Source organism: Chiloscyllium plagiosum, unplaced genomic scaffold (assembly GCF_037043375.1).
Source record: "Chiloscyllium plagiosum isolate Xiang-an unplaced genomic scaffold, Cpla_swu_hap1 HiC_scaffold_17, whole genome shotgun sequence".
Lineage (NCBI taxonomy): Eukaryota > Metazoa > Chordata > Chondrichthyes > Orectolobiformes > Hemiscylliidae > Chiloscyllium > Chiloscyllium plagiosum.
Window position 1 is genome coordinate 49803119 of NW_028270155.1, and position 25379 is coordinate 49828497.

Here is a 25379-nt window from a genome sequence, read left to right on the forward strand (position 1 = left end):
TAATTTTATTTCTACAGAAATACATTCTTCGATTTGCCTCATCATTTCTGTGCAGTTGAAGAAAGAATATCAAATAAATTTCACTATGTATTTTGACTACTGTTTTTGACAAGTTTTTTTTACATTACCTTAAATCACTTTCAAAAAGGATTTAGAATGAACATTTAAATTTGAAAGGAAAATATAAATGCAGAAAACAAACAAAAAATTGAGAGCAGCTATTTTCTGGGCCCAACATTAGGAGCCTTTATTTCAAAGCTTATCAAGTCAAGATGTGCATGATACATTATGAGACTCAATGTAAAAGGAAATTTCTGAAGCAATAACAATGAAAGCAGTTCTTCAATAATGTTTAGATTTCACTAACATTTTTAAACTTTCTTTTTAATAAATGTTTTAATTTAAAATATAAAATTGTCATTGCATTGATGGTATTTTGGACAGATTTCATTGTTATCAGTATGTATATATTCAAATCAACTTAACTCAAAAAATGCAGCAGAATGGTTATAGTGAGAAAAACCCTGTGCTTTGAAGATAGGTTTCAACTATTTGTTTGGGTGAAAATTATCATTAAATTTCTAATTTCAAGGTGCCATGGTTCTTGAAAGCACAAGTCAAGAGTAGATCTTTTATATTTACCATATTCTAATGGCACTATTTATTCCTGGCATTTTATCTCCCTGTGGACAGTTTCCCCCCACAGTTTTCACTGTTGTGATGTAAATGTTGAACCTTCCATTAAAATGACATCCAGATAAAGCATCAAGCATTTTTGCAAAATATTACCCTATGAAATGATGAGCTATTAGATGAATGCTGCATTTATTGAAAGATGAAGGTTAAGTAAATGTTTGTGTTTCATAAAAGGCATCTGAGATTGAAGCATTATCAGGTGTGAGATTAAGATAGCAGTCAACACCGTTCAAAGATACAGTTACTTTTCAAAAGAACCTATACAAGCTTTGCTTTCTGAGTAAAAGAGGTAACATAAAAAGCCAAGAATCTCTTGTGAGATGATTGAGACTTGCTATTGCTGTTCCTAGATGCATTGGATAGCAGCCTGTCTCCCAGGGTCTGAAATCATGCAATCCTGAAGGCAACTAAAATTCGTATCAGCTTCAAAATGTATAAAATCCACAGAGCCTAAAAACAACTTCTGTGTCTGTTTAAAAAAATGAAATCCAATTTAAATATTTTTGATTGTAATGAGCAAAAGCTTGTTTACTAAAAAAATTAATTTTTACCATCTTTAAATATTTAGTGTTGAAATGCATTTGCCTATTCCACCACTTTGTCCTGAAGACCTGTTAACACTTGTCCACAGAAGAAAAAGTTTTGATTTTCAGTTCCATTTTTCATATGTATGACATAATAAATATGGGTATATTTAGTTTAATTTACATTGAGATTTTTGATGAATACAAGTTACTTCTTCATTGTTATTGGTCTTCTTTGCAGTCAAATAAAAATTAGCAGAGCTTCTGTGCATTGTTTCTCGGTTCAGTCAGGAAGATGCAATTTATGGAAATGAATAAAGAAGGCGAGATGTGGAAATATCATTTCAAACACATCTCTATTAATAAAAATATGAAAGTAAATACTTGTCTCCTTAAACTATTGTAGTCTGCAATTTTGGATCTCCACACAGGGGTGTTGAGTACTTGTCCACTGAGAATGGATTGATGACAATATCTGTAAAGACATCAGAGTAAACTATTGCATGCAGCTGACTTCTATTGTTTAATTTTCTGGTTAATAGCCATATTGTGAGGTCACAAAGAATATGGAGTCAAAACTATAATGGTTAACTGTTATGACTCAGAGATACATTGCATGCCAAATTAGATTGACAAATCATTACCAAAAATAATGTCATTTAAAATGTTTGCATTGACATTGAGCTTGATGGGAATGTACTGATTAAAATGGTTCAGCCCTTATATATCTGGCAGCATTTCATGGTTGAGGGTGTATTAATATCCAGCTTAGCTACTGTTGGCACTTTGGATAGGTCCCAGGGAAGAATATGAGATTGACCAGGTTTTCCCACTGTGCCAGAAATGTTGGGTAGACACAAAGCAGTACTCTTGTACTAGTGGAAAAACTGATATGGGTTTTCTTGTTGCCATTTAAGTTTTGGCACTAATACTTTTCTGTGTAAGCCCTTTCCTGATATGTTGAAAAGAAAATATTCTTTTGTATTTTTAAAGGATTTTCAAACTGTCTAATAATTAGCTTTAAATGAAAAGGTAAATTGTACTCTGTCTAAATAGAAACAGTAATGTCGTCTTTATCTGTATTAAATTAAAAAGATTTTGTGTGAGGTTTTGAAAAGTACAAATCCCTCTAATAGTGTAATCACTGAACACAAGAAAAGGTAACAGTGAGATCAGAATCACAGCCAACTTTCAAGCCAATTTTTTTCTTATCATGAGCAAGGATGCAGTGTGCCCCGTGCTTTTCTGATGATGAGCCTAGTTTAAAAAAGACTGCTAGAGATGCGGATAAGCAAACCAAACGCTTGAAACAGGAAATGTCATGCAGGGAAGACATTGTTGTAGATGACTACCTCAGAGCTTGATGCTTATCATGTTGCAAGAATGGACGCGAAGGAAAGATGGAGAGGTAGTCAATGAAATATTGCTTCAGGTGAAGCGCTTTGGCCTTTCTACTTGACCTATTGGTCCATAAACACACACTGTCTAATGCATCTTTTTCAGACTTTGTACTTATATTAACCTTTCTAGAGGCACACATATTCTGTGAGTAAAAAAAGGAAATGGCTGTTGCAAAATATAACACCTTTACCAATGATGCTGATATAAACTTAATTATCACATAGAATAAATTGATTTCATCTATTAACATAATACAGGTTTTCAACTGGCTACCCAGTCACAAATTTGATGCTGTAGATCAGCTGTTAAAACCAAAACTGTGGTTGTAAAAATAGTACTGTAGACTAGAGGTTCCCAACTTTTTCAGAATCAAGGCACACTTCAATGAAGTAAAATTCCATGGTACACTCATTTTTTTCAGTTGAATTGATTATTCATAAATGTCACATTTACTTGCATTTTAATATGCCATAATAGAAATGGAGACCCCCAAGTGATTGTTGAGGCTTCCCTGCTGCTGCTTCACAATGTGGAGTTGACTGTCAGTGTCATGGAATCACTGCAAAACTGGCACTGTGGGATCGACTGTGAACCTGACACTGTGTATTGACTGTAAAACACATGCTGTGGATTGACTGTCAAACACATGCTATGGATTGACTGTAAAGCTGGTGCTGTGGGTCTGGTTGTAAAATAGGTTCTTCGGCTTGAGTGTAAAACTGGTGCTGTCGATTCATCATAAAAGCAGAACTGTAGATCCATTGTAAAACCAGCATTGTGGATCTGATGTAAAACCAATATTGTGGATCCATTATAAAACCAGCATAATGGATCCACTGTAAAACCACCATTTTAGATCAACTGTAGAACCAGCACGGTGGATTAATTGTAAATCCAGCACTTTAGATTGACTATAAAACCAGTTCTATGGATCTAGTGTAAAACTAGCACTATAGATCAACTATAAAACTAGTTTTGTAAAGACTGACTAGAAACAAACCAATGCTGTGGATTGGCTCTAAAACTGGTGTTCTGGATCAACATCCTAATCTAGAAATAGTCTGGTTTTCAAATGATGGAACAGTGAAAACCAACTGTTTTCTATAATGACCCCATGGCATCATTTTTATGCTTGGGTGGGATTTTGAAAATCTGTCCTCCGTATGCCTCCAACATATTCCACAATTTCTTTTTTGTTTCTGTTTTTCTTTGAATCACATTTTAAGAACTAGTGGAGGAAAGCAGTAGCACTGACTCTGTGAGGGACAGAGTTAGGATACTTAGTTAAAATGACAAGATTCCTTTAGCTCCTACGATTACTTACTATCCACTAATACCAATGTATTGGTGTTTGACAGTTGGATTTTGTATGGCTTGTGAGATAGTTGTCATAATTGTGCCATTAACATAAACAAATGTTTATTTAACAAAAAGGACCCAACAAGACTGAAATGATCATATGTTCTTTAATGTGGAGTTAAATGGGGAATCTAAAAGTTGCAATCAGTGATTTTGTTCTTCAGCACAGGGTTGGCTGTTGAAGTTCCTGCAGGTTGCAATTGATTAGAAATCATTTAGCACACAATAACTTCCGATGTTATGGTGTTTGTCATACTATAAAGATCCTTTTATAGAAGTTATTCCTTGTTGAATCAAATATATCTGGGCTTTTAAGAGCATGTTTCCGTGAGAAGGCAAGACTCTATGAAGAGGGTCGACCATCCATGGCTAAAGAAGGAAGCTGAATATATAATAAAATTGGTGATTTGGTGAAAAGTAGTGGCAGATAAGAAATTGGAGTAAAATTCAAAAGCAGCAAAAAAAACTAAAAACAATTAAAAAAAAAGAAAAATTAGATTATGAGGGCAAAGGAATAGTAAGAATTTCTATATATATTTAAAAAGGAAGTGATAAGTGATGTGAACATTGGTTATTTTCATCTATTTCATTGTTAAGGATATACATAACACCCCAACAATAATTGTTAATAAGAGATGGAGGAACTTAAAACTCTGTGGAAAAGAATACTGAGAAAATTATTGGAACTAAAACTTTGCAAGTCCCCACATCTTGATGGATTTCATCCTTAGGGTTTAAAAGAAGTGGCTGCTGTAATAATAGGTGCATTGGTTTTGCTTTTCCCATGTACTTCAGGTTTTGGAAAGGTCCCATTAGGTTGAAACATAGCAAATGTAACTTCCGTATTCAAGGGCTAAGAGTGAAAGCAGGAAACTACAGGCAGTTAGCTTAACATCTGTCTTAAGGAAATTTGAGTCTAGAAGAATCGGAGGCATATGCTGTGAGGATGTTTCCACTTATTAGAGAGACTAGAACGGAAGACTGAATTTTCCCATTTTTTGGCGGTTTCTTAGTGAGATTTGCCATGGCCTAAACTGGCTTTTCTCACTCAATCACTGGCTCATTAATTATGCAACTGGTCTTTCTGGCACTCGTAACGTCGCTCAAAAGCTCTCACCCTCTTCATCCTTCCAAGCTACTAGCTTGTCCTATCTTCTACGCTTCCTACTGGCTCACTGGGATACATTATCTCCTCTCCTGCTCATGCGCTTGCCACTAACTACACTTTGATCTGTCATACTCAGTTCCTCCTTCGGTCTCATTGGACGAAAAATTGGCCCCTGCCTGGATGGGTGTATGCACAGTACTCTGACTGGCTTATCTGTGATCTCCGGAGAGGTTGCACTTGACCTGAAGGACTGACTGTGGCTTGCTCCCCAGACTGAGATTAGGCAAGTCCCTTGATTGATTGACTGAAGGCCCAGAATAGCTGCTGCCAGGTTACCACACTGATCTTCATTCAAAACTGGCCCCATTTGGTTCTAAGGAAAATAGGAAGAATGTGAGCTGCAAAGAAATAGGGTGATAATAATGAGGTACAAATCGCATGGAAGCTAAGTAATTTCTGCTCATTCATAAGGGTCGGAGCTTTCTATTTAAACCCTACATGGAAATTAGGAATTTTTTTTCTTAACATGAAATATCAGTTTTTTCCAATATTGGTGTGTGTTCTCAACTTTCTTGCTTTTGTCTGCTGTTCAAGACAATGGATAATTCTGCACAAAGGGATCTCCCATTTAAGACAAATGAGAAACTTTCCATGAGGTCATGATACTGTGGAATTCTCTTCCTCAGGGAACAACAGAGACAGGTGAATTGAATATTTTTAATTGTTGACTAACAATGGAGTCAAGGGTGTAGAGTTAGGCAGGAAAGTAAAGTTCAGACTGCAGTCAGATCACTCATGTTTTTATCAAATGACAAAATGATCTTGAGTGAATGTACACCTTTTGGTCCTAATTCATATGTTTCTGTGTGTATATATGTAATTACTGTTTCACAATTTCCCTGGTCTTGAGGACAAATACTGACCTAAAACCACTGCCATGATCACCTGATAATAGATTGACGCAAGTCCAAGAGACCTGTGAATCATAGAATCCCTCGCAGTGGAGAAAGAAGCCATTTAACCCATTGAGTCAACCAACCCTCTGAAGAGCATCCCATCTAGAACCGCCTCAACACTCTATCCCTTTAACCAAACATTTACCATGTCTAATTTACCTAGCCTGCAAATCCTTGGACACATGGGGCAATTTTCCAAGGCCAATCCACCTAACCTGCACATATTTGAATTGTGGGAGAAAACGGGACCACTAGGAGGAAACCCACGTGGACAAGGGGACAATGCACAAACTCCACACAGTCACCCGAGGCTGGAATCAAACATGGGTTCCTAGTGCTGTGATGCAGCAGTGCTAACCACTGAGCCAACTTGAGCAGGTTATTTCTGTGTTGGTGCTGCTTGATGGCATTGTTGATAACCCTTTCCATCACTTGACTGATAATTGAGAGTAGACTGAAGGCAGTATTTGACCATTTGGACTTGTCCTGCATTTTGTGTACAGGACATATCCTGGGCAACTTTCCACAAGGTTGGGTGGATGCCCAGTGTTGTAGCTGGACTAGAATAGCTTGGCTCGAGGTAAGCCACATTCTGAGCACATCTCTCAAGTACTATCGTCGGAATAGCCTTTGAAGTATCCAGTGCCTTCAGCTGTTTCTTGATATCATATGGAGTGATTCAAATTACCTGGAGACTGGCGTCTATGACACTGGGGAGGTCCAAAGGAGGCTGAGATGCATCATCCAGTCGGCGCTTCTGGCCAAAGATTCTGTATACTGGGATTCAATGTGACTAAGCCTCCCTGTTTGGGGCAATTAGCATTTAGACAATTGCTTGCATTGCTGATAACTGACTGTTTATAGCACATTTCAGAATGTAAGTGGAACGTCATGAAGACATCTTACAGGATAAGTGTAACCAGTAATTATATTATAATCTTTTTTGGAATCCTTTTTATTTCTGTGACAAATTATAACACACTTTTTAGCATTCCTGACCCATCAAGAGGTACATGAAGTGTACACGTCTGGCTTGTTTTTGGTGGCTGAAAATTTTCTGGAAGGCTACTGTAGCAGCCAACATGACTCTTTTTGCTGTTTAATGTCTTTTTAAAACAGTCAATAAATAAATGCCTCGGTATACATTAACATAGGTTTTTACACTAATGTGTGACAATAGCATTAAGGGTGGTCACTGTCTACTCAGGCTCCTTAGTACCAAGTTCCTGTACGATTGAAATAAGACTTCACTACTCCTGAACTTAAATCCTGCTACAATAAATTCTAAAATTACATTATATTTCCTAATACTTGCTGCACCTGCCTGTTAGTTGTCAGTGACTTATTGACAAGGGCATCCAAATGCCTTTGCTCATCTACACATTCCAACCTCTCACTATTTAAGAAATACTTTGCACATTTGTTCTTCTACTAAAGTGGATAAACTCACATTTATACTCCCAACTGCCATGTTCTTGCCCAATCATGAAGCCTGTTCACATCCTCTTAGAAATATTTTATTGTATCTTCCTTATAATACAGTTTCCTGCCCAGCTTTGTACCACTGCAAATTTGGAAGTATTATATTTGGTTTCCTACCAAATCATTGAGGTATACAATATATTGTGAACAACTGGAGCCCAAGTATTTGTTCTTGCTGTGACCAACTAAACCCAAATTGCTAACGTAAGAATGGCCCCTTTCTTTTTGTACAGAAACAAATTGCTGGAGGTCTGGCAGCATCCATGGAGAGAAATCGGGGTTGATGTTTCGGGTTCAGTGACCCTCTCTCAGAACTAATGTAGCGAGGAAAGAGTTTGACATTTTTTGTACTGTCTGTTTTCTGTTTCTTAATCAATTATTAATCTACATCAATACATTGTCTCCTATACCATATGCTTTAATCTTGCTAACCAACATTCATGGGGGGCCTTTCCAGGAACTGTACAGAAATCCAAATATTGTACATCCATCAGCTCCCCCTCATCAATTTTGTTAGTAACGTCCTCAAAAAGCTTCAACATCATCAAACATGATTCTCCATTTGCAAATCCATGCTACCCAGTCAGACCATTTTTATCCAAGTGTCCATTTATTACATCCTTTATGACAGAATCTAGGATTTTTCCTCCTACTGATGTAAGGCTGTCAGTTGTATCACTGTTGCTTTTCCCCTTTCTTAAATAGTGGACTGATTTTTGTAAGCTTCCTCTCTGCTGCTCAGGATTCTGTGGAAATGTGAAAGATGATACCAATGCATGGTTACCTCTTTTGCCACCTCCCTTAACACACTAGGATGTAATTATCCAGCCTCAGTGACTGATTAGCTTACTGGCCCATTAATTTATCCAGAACTACCTTCATAATATTAATTTCCTTCGACTTTTCATTTTCCTTTGTGTCACAATACTAGTCCTTTTTTTTTCTCAAAGCTGTTCCTTGGCTCAAGGATACTCTGTCCTTGATTTTTTTTCAGAGGGGTCATAAACCAGGCTGGGCTCCGATCAGACTGGTTTGGTACAGAGATGAAAAGGATTTTGAGAGGCTTTTTGTTTATATGTAAACAGATGAGACTTGAGACCAAAGTGATCATGTTTAGAAGCGACCTGTAGAATGAAAGGGGAGTGGTCAGCTTTCTAGCCGAGCAGTTTCGTTCAGTCCAGAACTGGTTGGGAGTTCAGCAGTGGACTGTGTGAACAGGCTGTCTCTTTCTGCCCTTCTAACTTTAACCCGTAAGCATCTGTTCCATTTTTTACACTGTTTTTCAAGAGGGTCTGCTTATTGGGACTGTTGTGTATATTCGGAACATCATAATTAAGTCTAGATGGATAGACTAAGTTCTGTGGGGGTTCTTTATTCTGTTCCTTGTGTTTCATTGGGTAATCTTGTGAATAAGTTTTTGTCTGTTTTAAAACCTGGTAGTCAACCTAACTACCTCACTCTGGGTAATTAGTTGGGAGTTCAACAGTAAGCTGCATGGAAACTCTCTCTCCTACCCTTCTAACTTCAACCTGTCAGCATCTGACCCTTTTTTATATTGTGTTTTAAAGAGGTTTGCTTATTGGGGCTGTTGTGTATATTTGGAACCGCACACTTAAGTCTAGTTTGGATAGACTGAGTTCTGTAGGGCTTCTTTACTCTGTTCTTCGTGTTTCATTGTGTAATTTTGTGAATTTGTTTTTGTCTGTTTTAAACCTGGTAGTCAACCACGCTAACGTAATCCGGGTAATTTTCACTGTACACTTACTGAAACAAATTGCAAAGTTATGGTGTGAGCTGCCTGCTTAAGAATGTTTTGAGTGGTTTGACCTAGTGCATAACATTAGTTACTTGGATCTCGAATTCTTGGAAATTTCCTATTCTTTCTCAGAAAAGACTGAAACAAAGTAATCATTTAGCTTCTCTGCCATTTCTTTATTCTCTGTTGTGTAATTTCCTGCCTCTGCTTTTAATAGATGCACTTCCACTTTTGCAAGACATTTTCTTTGTATTTACCTGTAGAAGCTTTCATGGTCATTTTTATGTTTCTACTAGATTACATTTATAATCTATTCTTTCTTAGCAGTTTCATGATCCTCCTTTGCTGTATTCTAAAACTTCCCAAACCTTATATTCTGTCCATTGTCTAAGTCTTTTCTTTCAATCTTAAACAATCTTTATGTTCCCTAGTCAACCGCGGTTGACTAACTTGTTAAAATTTTTACAACTTGAAGGAATGTACAGTTCCAGTGAGATATGCAATTATTCTTTAAATAGGCAATGGACAATCTTTAATGTGATCACTCATCCATAAAGGTTATTTTAAGAACAATATTATTAATCCATCATTTTTCGTTATTGATTTCAAAATAGCCTGTCCTCCAGCCAGTTCTTCAACTTGTTGCTGTAAAGAAAAATTCTAGGTCACTCCAGAAATATGTTTTCACAGCCTTAATGCTCAATTGATTTACTCACAATATTTGTAGATTGAAGTCATCCACGATTACTGTGTTTCTCTCATTGCCTGAGTTATACCATGTCCTATACTATCATTAACATTTTGGTTAGAGTTTTTTTTGACCAACAATGTCTGCTTTCCCTTGCTGTTTCTCAGTTCCACTCAAATAGATTCCACATATTGTTCTTCAGTCTGAGATTCTCCCTTGCTAATGTATTGGTCCCTTCTCGTGATATCTATGCAAATGCACCACATTTTCCTTTTCATCTGGTCTTCCTAATCTTGAAATAGTCCCAGTCCTGATTACAATGTACCACGTTCCTGTAATAGCAATTACATTTGTAACCATTCACCTCTATTTGTGCCTACAGATCATCTATTTTGTTGTGTGATGATTCTGTCACTCTGAAAAGGTTTTCTTGAAGAGAGGTCGTAAAGGCAGAGGTATCGAGGAGTCCAGTTTAACAATAGGAGAGTGGCCAGTTCTCCCAGTTCAGATTTTTTCTAGTTTGTTGTAGCTGTAACAGTCACAAGATATATGAATCCAGGGGAGTTAGAAGTTTCAGTAAAGAATTCCTCTGACCTTTTTAGTTAATTAGTAGTCGTTAATCTATTGAGTCGGTTAAGGTGTCCCATAGTTAAGTTATTCTAAATTCCACTTTCTTTTGTTTGTGTTTCACCTTAAATAAATTCTGTTTTGCTTACAGCCGAGTGGGTTGACCAGTTGGACCAAACTTGAACACCCACTTCACATTTGTCTTTAAAATAAGAAAAAAATAGGATGTGAGCTGTCTTCTTAAAATATTTTGAGAGGGTCTAACCTGGTCCATAACAGTTGCGAATGCTGAGTGCATTCAGGTAGAATGCCCTTGACTGTCTTTTTGTTAAAGCTGTAAAAGAGAAACAACATTGAGGGGATTGCAGGTTTTAAAGCAAGGCAGGTGAAATAGATACGTGCAAGTAATAACTAGGTAAAATATACACATAAAATGTACATATACAATAATAATTGGGAACGAAATTAAGAGAAAATCCAGCCAGGAAAGGCGAGAGGAATTAAAATCTTCTCTATCTCCTGACTAGGTATAAAATTGAACTCCCACTGGTCTCAGGTGGATAATTGTATCCCCCCAAACCATCCCACTCTGACTTGACACTCTTATACCTTAGCTTCCCCTATCTCTCTGACCCTCACAGAAGCAATAGCCCCTGACCTGATCTGTGTATCCACCCACTACCCCAGAAAACCACCTCATCTGTGATTCTCCCACCAACCCACTGGATCTGACGTGAGAATTCCCTTTTGGCCAAACCAATCCCATGAGAACGGAAATGCCCCCAGACATGCCCTGATTTGGCACTGTGACAGACACATGTATATACATGCATGCACATACGTTCACTGACTCTGTCCCCACCAACTCTCTTCCATCTTGGCCTTAGTTGACTCCATTTGCTACAATAAGCACTTAACCACTTTGCTGTCAGTTCCAAACCCTCCAACCTTCTAATCTACACCACGCATTGGTGTTCCTCACCTACTTACCAACTTTACACCACCTATCTGCCAAAGTATCCCCCATTTACCCAAATGACCATCTTCCCCTTCACACACCTTACATACTTATGATCTGACACCAGCTGGTAAAGTGAGTTAAGGACATTGAAATTAGAGAAAACAGCACTTACTGTTGAAAAAGGTTTCAGCACCAATCTGCCTCGCTTCTGGTTGTGAGAACTCCTGGACCTGTCTACACTACTACACTGGGGAGTCTCCTGGTTTGGACGTTTACCCCAAAATATATTCTTAAGTACGCTGTTTCTTATTTGATATGGGTGAGAAATTGGATTCCAACCCAGATCTTAAGATTCAGGTCCTGGTCTCTGCTGTATGCCAAAACTGAGATTACATTGTGTTTAGAAATTGGATTTTATAACTTAGCGGCACAAGCTATCAGTGCTCCAATGTGTTACACTACCTCTCAAATGTTTTCTCTTTCAACTTCAGGTCAGTTTTTTAAATTTATTTTCAGAACTTTTGGATACAGTGCAGCCAGATTTATTATGAATTCACACAATATAAAATATAAAATAACATAACATAAACCGTGATAATTATTATTTAAATAGCGTGTATTGGGAGCATTGAAAGTGCCACATCGTAAAGCACTTACAGCCAAAGTGAACCCTGGACATGCAAAACCACAAATTATACATTCCCAAAATTGTAGTTCTTTTCCGATTTAAAAAAAAAATGTGCAGAACCTAGTTTCACTTTTATTTGTGTCCTGCACATGGTGCAAAATTAATTTCATCTTCATTTGTTATCCTGAAAATACCAAGGATTAATTAAGGTAATCCAGTATTACATGGAAGTTAACTCAAGGGGTATGGTATAGTGTGCCTCTCGGTGAGTAGTTTACACATGCCTCCTATTCGGTTTAATTTTCTCCAACAAATTTGGCATTTCAGCTGCCTGAAGACATTTGTGCTTCTTTTCCACAACATTGTCTTCAATAATTTTTATTGCTTAATTCTTTCAATTTCTTCGAAGAGCATGATCAGTCTCTTGTTCAGTTCAGAGCAAATTTTATACTTTAAAGTTTGCATTGCTTTTTTTTTGTATTTTTGGGATTTGATAGTAGGCTGGTATGAAGATTGTGTTACATGGAATTCATGCTGAGTTGGTAATTTGGTAATATAAAATTAGCTTGGCTATAAAAGATGTAGGGTAGTTATGGAGGAGTGTTTTTCTTACTGAAGATCCATGACCACTGGTGTTCTGCTCCTGGGACCAGATGGGACATCTGATGTTGATAATGTTTATAAACAATTTGGATAAAAATTTAGATGGTCTGACCAGTAAGTTGGCAGATGACATAAAAATTGGTGAAGTTGTGAATAAGGAGGAAAATGGACAAAGAACACAGCAGAATATACAGAGGAATCTCAATTATCTGGCTTTCGCTTATACAAATATCTGATTATCCGGCAAGATCGCAAGGTCCCAATGATTGGCTAAACAATGTTATCTGGCATTTGATTATCCAAAATTCGATGAACCAAATGAAATTCTCCCTGCCCGTGTCCTTCGGACAATCAAGGTTCCTCTTTAGATCATTTGGAAATTTAGGCGGAGAAAAGCAGATGGTGTTTAATCCAGACAGTTGTGAGGGAATGTGTTTTGGGAGGCTAGTTGCAAGTGGAAAGTATATAGTAAATGGCAGGGCTCTTAGGAGCAGTTATGCAGGTCCCTTATACAGATGGATCTTGGGATACAAGTCCATACCTCCCGGGAAGTGGCAATATGTGTGGATAAGGTAGTAAAGAAAGTTTACGCAAGCTTGCTTTTGTTGTTTCTGTGTTGAGTATAAAGGTTGGCCAGTCATGTTGCAACTGTATAAAACATTAGTTAGGCCACATTTGGAATATTACATGCACTTCTGATTGCCACACTATGGAAAGGATGTTGTGGCTTTGGAATGCATGCAAAAGAGGTTTACCAGGATGTTGCATGGATTGGAGTGTATTGGCTATAAGGAGAGATTGGACAAACTTGATTGTTTTCACTAGAGCATCAGAGGCTGAGGGCGACCTGGTGGAAGTATTAAAAATTTATGAGAAGCATGTATAGAGTGGATAGTCTGAATCCTTTTCCCTGTGTGGAAATGTCACATACTAGGAGGCATAGGTTTAAAGTGAGAGGGAGAAAGTTTAAAGAAATGTGCAAGGCGAGTATTTTATGCAGAGGGTTTTCAATGCCTGGAATGTACTGCCATTGGTGGTAGTAGAAGCAGATATGTTAGCAACATTTAAGGGGCATTTAGATAGACACAAACAGACAGGGAATAGGAGGATATGGATCATGTGCAGGCTGGTGGAATTAGTTTAGAATGGCATCATGGTCAGCATAGACATGGTGGGCCAAAGGGCCTGTTCCTGTGCTGTGGTGTTCTATGTTGACAGACATCACTTCCATGTCATAGAGTTTCACTCAGTTTTATTTAATTTGTTCTTCCTCCAAGCACTTCAACGTTTTCAACAGCTTGCGTCAGTTATCTTATAAGTGTTGTATAAGCTTCTTAAATAGTTAATGTTTGACAATGCTGATCTTCACCCAGTCTGAGTATGTCACACAACCCTCTAGGTGGAGAATCAGTTGGAGTCTGGCACAGTGTCCTGATGGGGACACGCATGTCTTCTATATCTCTTGCTTGTATTTTTTTAGTAAACCCCAGTTAATGTAATCTGTATATGATTGCTAAGACATCATAATTCCTCAAGAGAAACTATTGAATAGCCCATTAGTCGATAGCAAGTAGGAATGGTGATAGCACCCGAACCCAGCAACAAACCTCCAGTGTTTGATAGTCAGACATCATACTGGAGTACTCATGGTATCAGCAGTCTCTACACTGCTGTAAGTACTATAATAAATACATGCTTCTGGGATCATGTGAATGATCATTTCAAGTCTACAAAGCTGTAAATATTCACAAACCTTACCAGATCTCTCTTAGTGAGGTGTGTTACAGTTCTTTTCCTCTCCCCTTTTTCTTTTTTCTTATTAACTTCCACTGAAAGGACAGGTGGAGCTGAAACTCAAGCCAACTGTATTACATGTATCATGGATTGTTTTTACCAGGCCTCTTAAAACCTGGTTCTGTATGTTATTTGTGGAGAAAATTGCATGATTTTGGAAATATAAAATTTGTGTTGGTTTTGCATGACAAGTATTTTTTTGCCTCCAGTTTATCTAATATTTGACATTTCTATTGTTGCTACTACATATTTTCCTAATTTGTGTTGCTTAGATCTTAAGTTGCATTTGTAATTCTTTTGTGAACTGCCACAAATGGACCATTCTTTGAGGTCACATCTACAGTCACACTACATGGTTACAAGTTAAATTGCTTCCTTTTGTTTTTGCTAATGTCTACAGGAGTTGTATGTGGAGAAGATGCAAGAGGCCTCTAAGCTAAATAACTTATTGTCGAAGTGTCACAATGGAAGCACATTATTTGTGTCTCCATAGCACAGTTGTTTAGCTTTAGCTTTGTGCATCCAACCACAAACTGGTTTTATTCATTTAACAGTGAGTATTTTTGGGGGAGTTTTGCCCCTTTGACCTTTGGTGCTTGCACTGACCCCTGCATATCCCATTAGAAATTCTCTCTCTCTTTTGCACTTTTTTGCAATCTTTTGAATGATCTCTAACCTCGTTCCTCTGGCTATTCGTGTTTCAGTTGTTGAAAAAAAGTTTGATTATTATTTTACTCGCTCTTTGCACTTAATAAACATATGCCAAATATTATTATAGGACTATATATATATTAAAAGTAATTAAAATAATAGTAGTGGCACAGTTGTCTTTGCCAGCAAACTACTTTTCCTTTTTAAGTGACATTCGGTTTCAGCAATGTACTTGTGGAATGTACCCTCCATCACAATGAAATGCATTTGCTTGTGTGCTTTTGTAGCTTGATTCTGTCCTGTAGTTCTGAATCATTATTGAAGCATGTAGCAGACGGACTTCTTCAGCATTCATTAAAGACCATAAGTGCTTGCTGTAACTTGTGTTTGGATCTGACGAAAAGAGAAGAGAATTAAATACAAAAGACTGAAATACAACAAAGACTTCCTTTCTGCCTCAGTACTTCTGCAAAAACATATGTTCAGCAGTGCAGGCAACTGTTGGGTTAAGGACACACTAAGGAAAAGAATACAAAGGACAGTCTCTGCTCCTGCATTCACAATGGTTTGAAGCATATTCACTTGTTCGGACTAGACAGTCAGCTGGTTCCTTTTGCAAGTGTAATTTCTTTCGTTCCTCTTCAAAAGCATTTTTTTGCTAATGTTTTACACTTCTTATAATCTGTCATGTATGGAAATCCTACTTCTGTCCTGATATAATTGATGTCATGCAAAAGATGTAGCCTGTTCCGAGGTAAATCACCCATGCTTTTGAGGGTGCCAAGCCACTTTTGTAAGTTTAAGAAGCCGAGTGGGCAAGCAATCCTGGCATCATAAGGTACAATTTTTAAAATTGAAGAGTTGAGTTAATGCAGAAAAATTGAATAATTTTAGACTGATTATATTGTTTCTAGGTCATTCTTAAGGCTGTCTTCTTTGTAATTGATTGAAGCATTGAAATAACCACACCATATTTATGAACCTGCGGAATAAAATATCTGCTCAGAACAACGTAAAAACAGAGTTAAGTTTGCTCAATGCAAAAATGCTGAAACAAAATTTTCAAGCTCATTAAAAATAAGAGTTTGGGACTGTACCCCCTGCTTCTCCATGCCACTTCAGACTTCCACATTGTACGCAAGACTGTTGTCTACATTCCTGTGAGCTAAAAAGTTAGCAAGTTTGGTGAAAGTGCATAAGCTTTGACAACCAAATGATGAAGAATTGTTCAAAATGTAGTATAAACTCTGACAAACCACTTCTGAATGTATTAATTAGGACTTAACAGAATTAAATATAATATGACAAATGAAAATTGAAACTTTGCCTTTAAGTCGGAAACATTTTCAATCATTCCTTTTTAAAGTAATATCCGTTTTACAATATCCTTGGTTGTTTATGTGTAGCATCTATTCATGCCTACTTTAAAAATAAATTAATTGGAAGTATCGTCGTCAAATTAATCTGGCTAAACACTGAAATATTTTAGATTTTTATCAATGCCTCCCATTAACCCACACTGATGAAATGTGATTTGCAGAATGGAGTTGACCATTCTCTTGAAGGAGTGCTGATAAACTAACCTACTTTAAAGTTAAAGTTGTTGAAAATTATATTAAGATTTGAACCAATACCGTTGTTCAAATAAACTTAAGTTTATTCAGTGAATATCTAAGTCAAACAGACCACAAGAGTCTCAGATATAGTCTTGAGTCCATGCTGATAATTTTCCTACGATGGGGTGGTATTCAAAGTGCTACCCAGTGAGTGTACATCTTGTTGATGTGCACTGTCAATTTGTTCGTGTGAGTAATGTCTATTTGTGTAAGCAATCAGAGGGAGTGGCTAACACCCTTGAAAAAGTTATTGAATTGAAAGTTATCATATTCCCAAAGGATCATAGGCGGCTCTCTTTTAGAGAGAAATGACTGATGGTGGATTTAACCTGAAGGTCACCAAGCCTCAGACAAGGAATGACACTGGAAGGTGGGAACTTCATGGTGACCTCAGCCGATACAGGGATTATATACTTACTGTCGGTGTAAGGAATCAATTGTTTTATGGAATGAAGGAAAGAGAAAAATTGGCCTGAGCAAAAGTGAAGTTAACTGCTAAAAAGAAGGAATTACTCCTTCCTTTTCAAAGCATTAAATAAAAACTGTCAACACTTGGCAAGAATCCAATCCCTCTATGATCCTCGATAGATTACACAAGGGTCGCTAACTTAATTTGCTGGTCTTACTTGAAAGGGGTCCAATCTTTATCCAACATTCATAAAATCAGATGGGTACATTTAACAGATGCTGAACTCTTTTGAAGAGAGGTCAGTTGCTCTCTAACCCAAACTTAAAGTAAACCACTGTAGGGTCTTAACAGCTGCTGCCAAAAGGAGTAGCAGTCTCCCTTGACTCTGGTAACAGCCAGCATATATCTGAGGATACTGCTTCTGCATTATTAGAAATAAAGAAGTGACTGGATGAAAGACTAGAACTAGATTGACACCAACATTAGATCCTTTTACAGAGGACCAATGCAACTTGGTCAAATGATCAGAAGTTCAAGATCTCCTAATAAAGTGAGGAGGGGAGAAAAATGGAGTGCATCTAGGCACTGAAGTTAAAATGGAGAAATGGAATACCTTTAAACTTTAGAGTAGAAGAATATACTAGGAGACAAATGTGAAAGTACTTCTGTTTTGGGAATAATGATTTACATTTAATTTATTAAATAATTTATATTCAAAGTGAAGTTGGTGGGCAAAGAAGCAAGCTGCTTTAATCAACCCATCTGATAGCTGGGACTCAGTGATAATACCAAGTTAGCTGCAAAAACTCAATTAAAGAAGAACAGCCTAAAACAAAAGAATAACTATTTCAACTCTTAAAAATTTATCATATTGTCACTGCTGTTTCCCTATAGCTTCATACGCCTAATACATTCCCAGTAGAGACACCAGAGTAACAATAGTAGTTTGCTGAATAACATAAATATAAGGTATTTATAAAAAGGAGTTTAATAATGTGGGAAACTGAGAAATATGGAGAAGAACAAAAAAAATGTTGCTTGATATGTGACAGACCAGTCAGATAATTTCTACAGCAGTGAACACACCAGACAACAAATCCCATTTCCTGACTTTAAAAAAAGGAATTATTTCATCAGTAGTAATTCTGCATTTTGCATGAAATATTTAAGATATTTCAGAAAGCCAAACAGCTATGCATGCCAGTTGTTTCACTAAACACATACCAAACCCAAATAGCCAGATGAGAACAAAACACTGGACTTGTACATCCAAATGTTAGGGACCAAATGATATACAGAAATATGAATTATTTGATGTTTCCTGTGTTCCATACGGTCATTCAAGTCTTTGGCAATTAATCACATTACAGAATCAGAGAATAATCCCAAATGCATTGGTGTCAGTGTTGAGCTGTAACTGTGCCAGTTGAGATACAGGGCTTGTAGGCATACAACATTGGAACAATGCACTGATGACTCTAAAGCCTAAGGAATTGGCCTTTGTAACAAACTCTTCCTAGTGTAGTTTTTCTTCCTGAAAGAAGCATTATTTTCTCCTCATGTCAAAAGCAGACAAATTACTGAGTGCAGCTTGAAATTCTTTTTTTCTCACGGTGTCCAGTTGTAAACAAAGCACATTACCTAAGCGGTTAATATTTAAGCCATAACCTGTCAACATTGCCTCTAAGCTATGTCATAACAATGAACTTTTCATTACACTATCACTGGAACCAAGTCTTGATGATAAGCTGGCTTTAAGACTTCTAAGCGACTGGCTCCAGGACTTTTGTGCCACCAACATATCTGGACTGTTGTCCCTTGTCTACAGAAAAGAAGAGGAGAAAATATAGAGTAGTATTAATAATTTCCACTTTTTTGTTGAATGTTTACTGTAGTAAAAATATGCTGGTTGATAACAAATAAAATGTAAAATAATCTTAGGCAGCATTTTGATCCAAACAGAAAATGTAATTTAGAGTCATGGTTTTACAACATGGAAAACGACCTTCAGCCTATGGTGTCTGCACCAGTCATCAAGCATCTATCTATTCTAATCCCATTTTTCAGGCACTTGGCCTGTCGACTTGTATGCCATAGCATTTCAATTGTTCATTAAGTTCTTCTTAAATGCCTTGAGATTTCCCACCTGTACCTCCATTTTAAGCCAGTGAATTTCAAATACCTACCACCCTCTGGGTAAAAAAAATTCTCAAATCTCCTGTAAATGTTTTGCTCCTTACCTTGAAATGGTGTTCCCTGGTTATTGACCCCTATACTAAGGGAAGAGTTTTATTCCTTACCTATACTACCTATGCCCATCATAACTTTGTACCACTCTGTCAGGTCCACCCAGCCTTCTCTGTTCGAACTTGTCTCCTCAAGACCTCCATGAATCTTCTGTTTGTAAAATTGGGGTTGTAGTATTGTCCGAAGCTGTATTTTCTTACTCTTTTGCCCTTTCTTTAGAATTGACTTAAATCAAAAAGGCCAAAAAAGTGCATCAAATGTGATTAACCTGCATCCATTATCCAGTAGCAAAACATCCATGCTGCCTGTTCATGTACATGTACATGTTCATAACATGCAGCCAGTATAACAGAAGCTTTTGAGTGGCTACATGCTTGAGGAAGGGTGGTAAATTCATGAGGTTAGCACCACTTTAAAAATTGTCTGCTCTGTTTAAAGTTGACTCATACTTCTTTAAAAGATAGTTATGTTCTAGCTGGAGTAGATATAAGAACTGTTTGTAGTAGAGAGTTTGAATAAGAAAGAAACTGAAAAATGTTGCAATAAGACAGAGAGAGAGTGCCAAGGTTTTCTGGTGTTGCACTGGAGACCTTGGTGAAGGAGGGTCAAATGTGATGCAAGGAACCAGCAGACACCCCCTGCCCTCCCATCCAATATCCTCCAATAAACACCCACATACAAATCAAAGGGCAGTGGAAATTGATAGCTGTTGAAATCAATACCAGGAGTCTTGTCCTGAGGACCTTGATGCAGTCTTGAAATAAATTCAATGCCTTCACCAAGTAGCCAAATAGGTTATTTGAAGATGTAATACATATCTCATGAATTAAAAATGTCATTGCTCCACACAGCCACAACTAATCTGTCAACAATTTACCCATCATGACTGAAACCTTGCATTCAGCTGCAACATAAGAACGAGGAGCAGGAGTATGCCATCTGGTCCTTTGAGCCCACTCCGCCATTCAATATGATCATGGCTGATCCTTTTGTGGCCTCAGCTCCACTTACCCGCCCTCTCACCATATGCCTTAATTCATTTACTGTTCAAAAAAAATTCTATCTTAGCTTTAAAAACATTCAATGTTGAAGCCTCAACTACTTCACTGGGCAGGGAATTCCATAGATTCACAACCCTCTAGGTGAAGAAGCTCTTTCTCAATTCGGTCCTAAATTTGCTCCCTGTAACTTTGAGGCTATGCCCTTTTGTCCCAGCTTTACCGACCAGTGGAAACATCCTCTCCATTTCTATCCTCTTTCTTCTATATTCCAATGAATATAATCCCAGGCTACTCAGTCAGCCCTCTCAATAGTGGAATCAACATAGTGAACCTCCTCTGCACCCCTCTAGTGCCAGTACATCCTTTCTCAAGTAAGGTGTGGCCTCACTAGCACCCTATACAGCTGCAACATAACCTGCCTACTTTAAACTCAATCCTTTTAGCAATGAAGGACAAAATTCCATTTGCCGCCTTAATTATCTATTGCATCTGCAGACCAACCTTCTGTGATTCATGCACAAGGACACCCAGGTCCCTCTGCACAGCAGAATGCTGCAATTTTTACCATTCAAATAAGTGTAGTAGAGTCTCCTTTCCAGGGTAGAAACATCAATTAATTGGAGACATAGATTTAAGGTAAAAAGAGATATGATTAAAGAAATGTGAGAGGCAAGTCTTTTACAGAGGTCTGGTAAGTGCCTGGAATGTGCTGCCAGAGGAGGTGGTGGAGTCGAATACATTAGCAACATTTAAGAGGCATCTTCATAGTTATAGGAGTAGACAGGGAATAGAGCGATACCGACTGCGTAGAGGCGAAACATTTTTCGTTTGGAACAATGTGTCAGCACAGTCTTGATGGGCTAAAGGGCCTGTTCCTGTACTATATTAAATACTGCTGTCCTTAGTGGTATTGCAAATAAATCCTATTCCAGCCTGGAAGGAGCCAATTTATGGGCATTTTCACTTGCACAGCTGTTGATGATTCCATCCTCACCCTGCTCTGAGGCAAAGTTCTGTGAACATCTCCTTAGTGAAGTGGACACATCTAATGCACTAACAAAAACAGAAATTGCTGGAGAAACCCAGCAGGTCTGATCGCATCTGTGAAGAGAAAAGAAATAACATTTTAAGCCCAATTAACCCCTTTTTTTTTGTTTTACTTTAGCATCTAATGTACTGTTCTTTGCTGAAGATGAGATAGAAAAATTGCTCCCTGAATATCCTGGGAAGATAACTGAAGACCATTTTCCTTTTGGTGATCCTGCCTTCTTTATCAGTTTGTGCCTCTCTCTGTTAGCTTTGATTTATTCTCCCTACATACAGGCCAGTGGGAATATTGACTAATGCACCAATGACTGACAGGAAGTAATATGAGTAGATTCCTTGAATTATAACCTTTACTTTGAATTGAAATGCAGGGGAAGTAGTGTGATACAAAGTGAAGTATAAATCTCCAAATACTTCTTCTCACTCAACTGGAGCTAGTAGAAAGCAATCAACAACTAACTGGAAAATAGTTTGTCTTTAAAAAGCATTGGTAGATGGGCTGGTGAGGAGGAATCAATGTCCTTCCCACTGCTTCATATATTCAACTCCATCCAGACCAAAAATGGCACCACTGTTGCCTAATCACTGTTACACACAGACTGACATTATGATCTGCTATTCCTGGCACACAGCATGCTTGTGCTGACATTAATAACCTGATCAAAATGCTGCTAAGAATGCAATCAACAGGTACCATTTTGGACTTATAGTGACACTCAGTATGGAAAATATAGACACTCTGCCAATGTGCGCTTTTAGATTTTCTAACACAACGGACATACATTCATTTCAAGGGATTGACTTGCGAGTGGCTAATGTGGGTCTTTCAAGATATTATGTGGTTGTACAAACTGGAGGGAGCATTGCACTGCGCAACTGAATTTTGCACAGTGAGATTACATTTTGGACAAACTGCATACCTCCACCTATTCTTCCTGTAGGCCAGTGTTCACTTATGTCTGTGTGGTATTTGGAACTGAAGAGGTCATCCTGATGCTTGTTTGGTGATTTCAGGAAATAGAGGAAAGAAATTTTCATCAGCCTGTAAACATTTGTGTTGTTCAAGTCTTCTGCTAACAGAAGGATGAGATAAGACCGGCAATCAGTCTGCCCAAACTGTTTGTTTGTTCTCCTGACCTGTAGCCTCAAACATACTGTCAGCTGCAGTCAGAGCAATGCAAGTTTTAAATGTGAAAGCTTCATTCAGCAACAGATGAACGAGGGGCCTCCAGACAATTATCTATCATTAACCTTCATTAAACTAATAAAGAAAAAGACAGACAATCTTAGAGAGAAAATTGTTGGTGTGGCTTAAAACAGCAAGCACCAATAGTAATTGTTGATTCCGTTGTTTTAGGTGAGATGTGCAATTGAGATGTAAAGAATGGTTTTGTTTTTCTGTATCTATCTATTCTGATAACATCTTTGTTCAGGGTTTCCAAATTACCTGAACCTTTTGACCCTTAACTTTGCTGTGTTGGCCAACTTGCAGCCATGTATTTAAAAATGAAAAGGTTCACCCCGAGTGCACCATCCAAATTGATTTACTGGAAATAAATATATTATCCATTTTGATCATCATTAACTTCATTTGCTTTATTGATCTGTCTGTAGTAGAGGAGAGTAATAAAGATGATATTGATTTTTTTTTGTTCCTGGCTTTATTTGCCAGTGGACAATTTTATTAATTTTTAGTTTTATTGCCAGCTCTTTTTAATTTTTTTTTAGACGAAGATTTTGCTGTCTGAAATCAATAAGGCAGAATGGCCTGTAGAAAGAAAACACCAAGTTGTACGCTGTCTTTTACCATTTCTTGAGGAGCGCCAGGAACTGAGAAAGAGCTGGATGGCAAGGTAAGGCATCTGTTTAGAGTCATCAGATATTTATAGTAACCACTGATCCTGGTAGTGTATATTTTAACTACAGCAACAACTTCTGATTGAAAATAATCAATAAAGACAATAAATGTTGAAATAAGTCGACAATTTTATTGACTTTGTTTTGTGGGAGGGTTTTTTGCTGCAGGGATTAAAGAAACTAGCTACAGATGTTGCTGACCCTTATTTACACTGGACATTTCAATCAAAGGAGGGAGCCATTGCTGAAGAAATGAAGAATAATCATTAATAAAATGCTGAAGTGCATATGAAGGCTTAGCAGTACCAGGCAGAATATAGGTTTTAAAGCTAATGCTGAAGAAAAATGTCTGAAGTGTGGCTTTACTAATTGTCATGATACTTTGCTGGAAAGTTTGCCTTGAGGGTGATATACCTATGACCTCTTTTTGTTTGATGTTTTCCTTACCCAGTGACCCATCTTGAACATGTGATGCATGAGAGTAGCACCAAGAGATTGTTACCATACACCTAAATACACCTCATTGAAACTTTAGGTTGACTGATAGTTATGATGCTGAGGCAGCCTCTGTCATTTGAACTAAGCACTAACAATACTGTCAACTGCCCAATGTTGAAAGCAATAAAACATTCTTACATGCAGCTGCAACAGAGATCATGCCATGGTATATATTGTCATTATGTGGAAGGCTATGTGCCAAAGGAGGAAATAAGAAGCATTTGTGTTTTTCTAAAAAAAAACAGGCAGTTGTATTTCCCTAATTTACTTTCACTGGTGAAGGGAATCAGCTGGATTTGATAAGGGTAACCCTCAACTTCCAGTTTCCTGAATGTATTGAAGTGACTACTTCATACGGGGTAAAGACCGCAGTTTGTTTGCCAGAACATAGCTTCTGATGGGCAATCTGTTATTGCTGTTCAAGAGGTGCTCAGGCCATTTGAAGTGAACATTCTTGACCTTTTCTGAGAAAAGGTCATTACATGGTCAATAAAATGAGAGGTGTTATGGATGGCAAGCAAACATTAAAACTGCCAGCTGTGAGATTTTAGAACACATTTGTCTGTCTGTTTTTGTGTCCGAACTGCTGTAGACTGGTAAGGTCAGAATACAGTAATGAAAATTATTTACAGATTACACTGAGGCTTTACCACATTAACACAATAAACATGCTGAATGCTTATTGAGGCAGGATGCATTGGACTTGATAAATGGACTGTAAAGTTGCCCATCTGGCTTCTAGGCTGTCTTTTTAGGGGAGGACAGATTCAGAAAAAAAGGCATGGTGGATGTAGATCTACTGACCCATAATGAATCAAAAGTATAGATTAAGAAGCAAAAGTGCAAGGAAAAGGGGCCAGTCTAGTAGGGGATGAATATATGATGAATGAGAGAGGGAGGTTCACATTGTGATGAATAGGAGGAGATTGATTGTTGGAAGGCAGACCATGCTCAAACTGGGAGCACAGCCTTGAAATGCTGAGAATGAAACTTAGTTCTAAATGAAGATGTTGGACTTTTAGTTGTGCTTGATGTTCAGCTGCCCACGAAGCCCTGTGACCCGAGTGCATTTTAAGTTATACTGAGGCTCTTTTGTTTGGTGTGACCCTTCATTCTTCCCTATCTCCGTCCTTCACCTGTGTCATTTTCGTCTGTTAGTTTTGAAACAAATCGGGGCTATACTGAATAGCTGTGAGCTCTCTTAGAAACAATAGAAACTCTGTTTGATTAAATGCTACATTTTAACAGCCACCAGTTATTGTTTGATCCTTCCAGAACATTTTCCCCTCAATGCCTCTCCCTTTTTTGAAACCTATGCTTACTCTTTTCAAGGATAAATAGGATACTTTTTTTTTTACATCATTCACTGCGATGGGTGTTATTTTTGTGAAGGACATTGCAATGGATGTTTTAGAATTAAGCAGTAAGATTATTTTAGAATGCACTGGAGAAAGCAAAAATTTCGGGAAATCGGCAGGCTACAGAAAATGAAGGCCTGGGATTCAGAAAGCTGGGACTTTATAGTAAAGA

General features: G+C 37.6%; 1 protein-coding gene across 8 annotated transcripts in view; it reads left to right on the forward strand.

Moving 5' to 3' along the window:
• fto (FTO alpha-ketoglutarate dependent dioxygenase) overlaps positions 1-25379 on the forward strand; it is a 420844-nt gene that overhangs the window by 153792 nt on the left and 241673 nt on the right. For all 8 annotated transcript variants that reach the window (XR_015759951.1, XM_087995912.1, XM_087995911.1 and 5 more), the window contains one exon: positions 23223-23347. Coding sequence is in view for 7 of the 8 variants with exons in the window: in XM_087995912.1 (XP_087852038.1) it covers positions 23223-23347 (125 nt within the window). In the remaining variant the exon portion in view is untranslated. The remainder of the gene's footprint in view (positions 1-23222; positions 23348-25379) is intronic.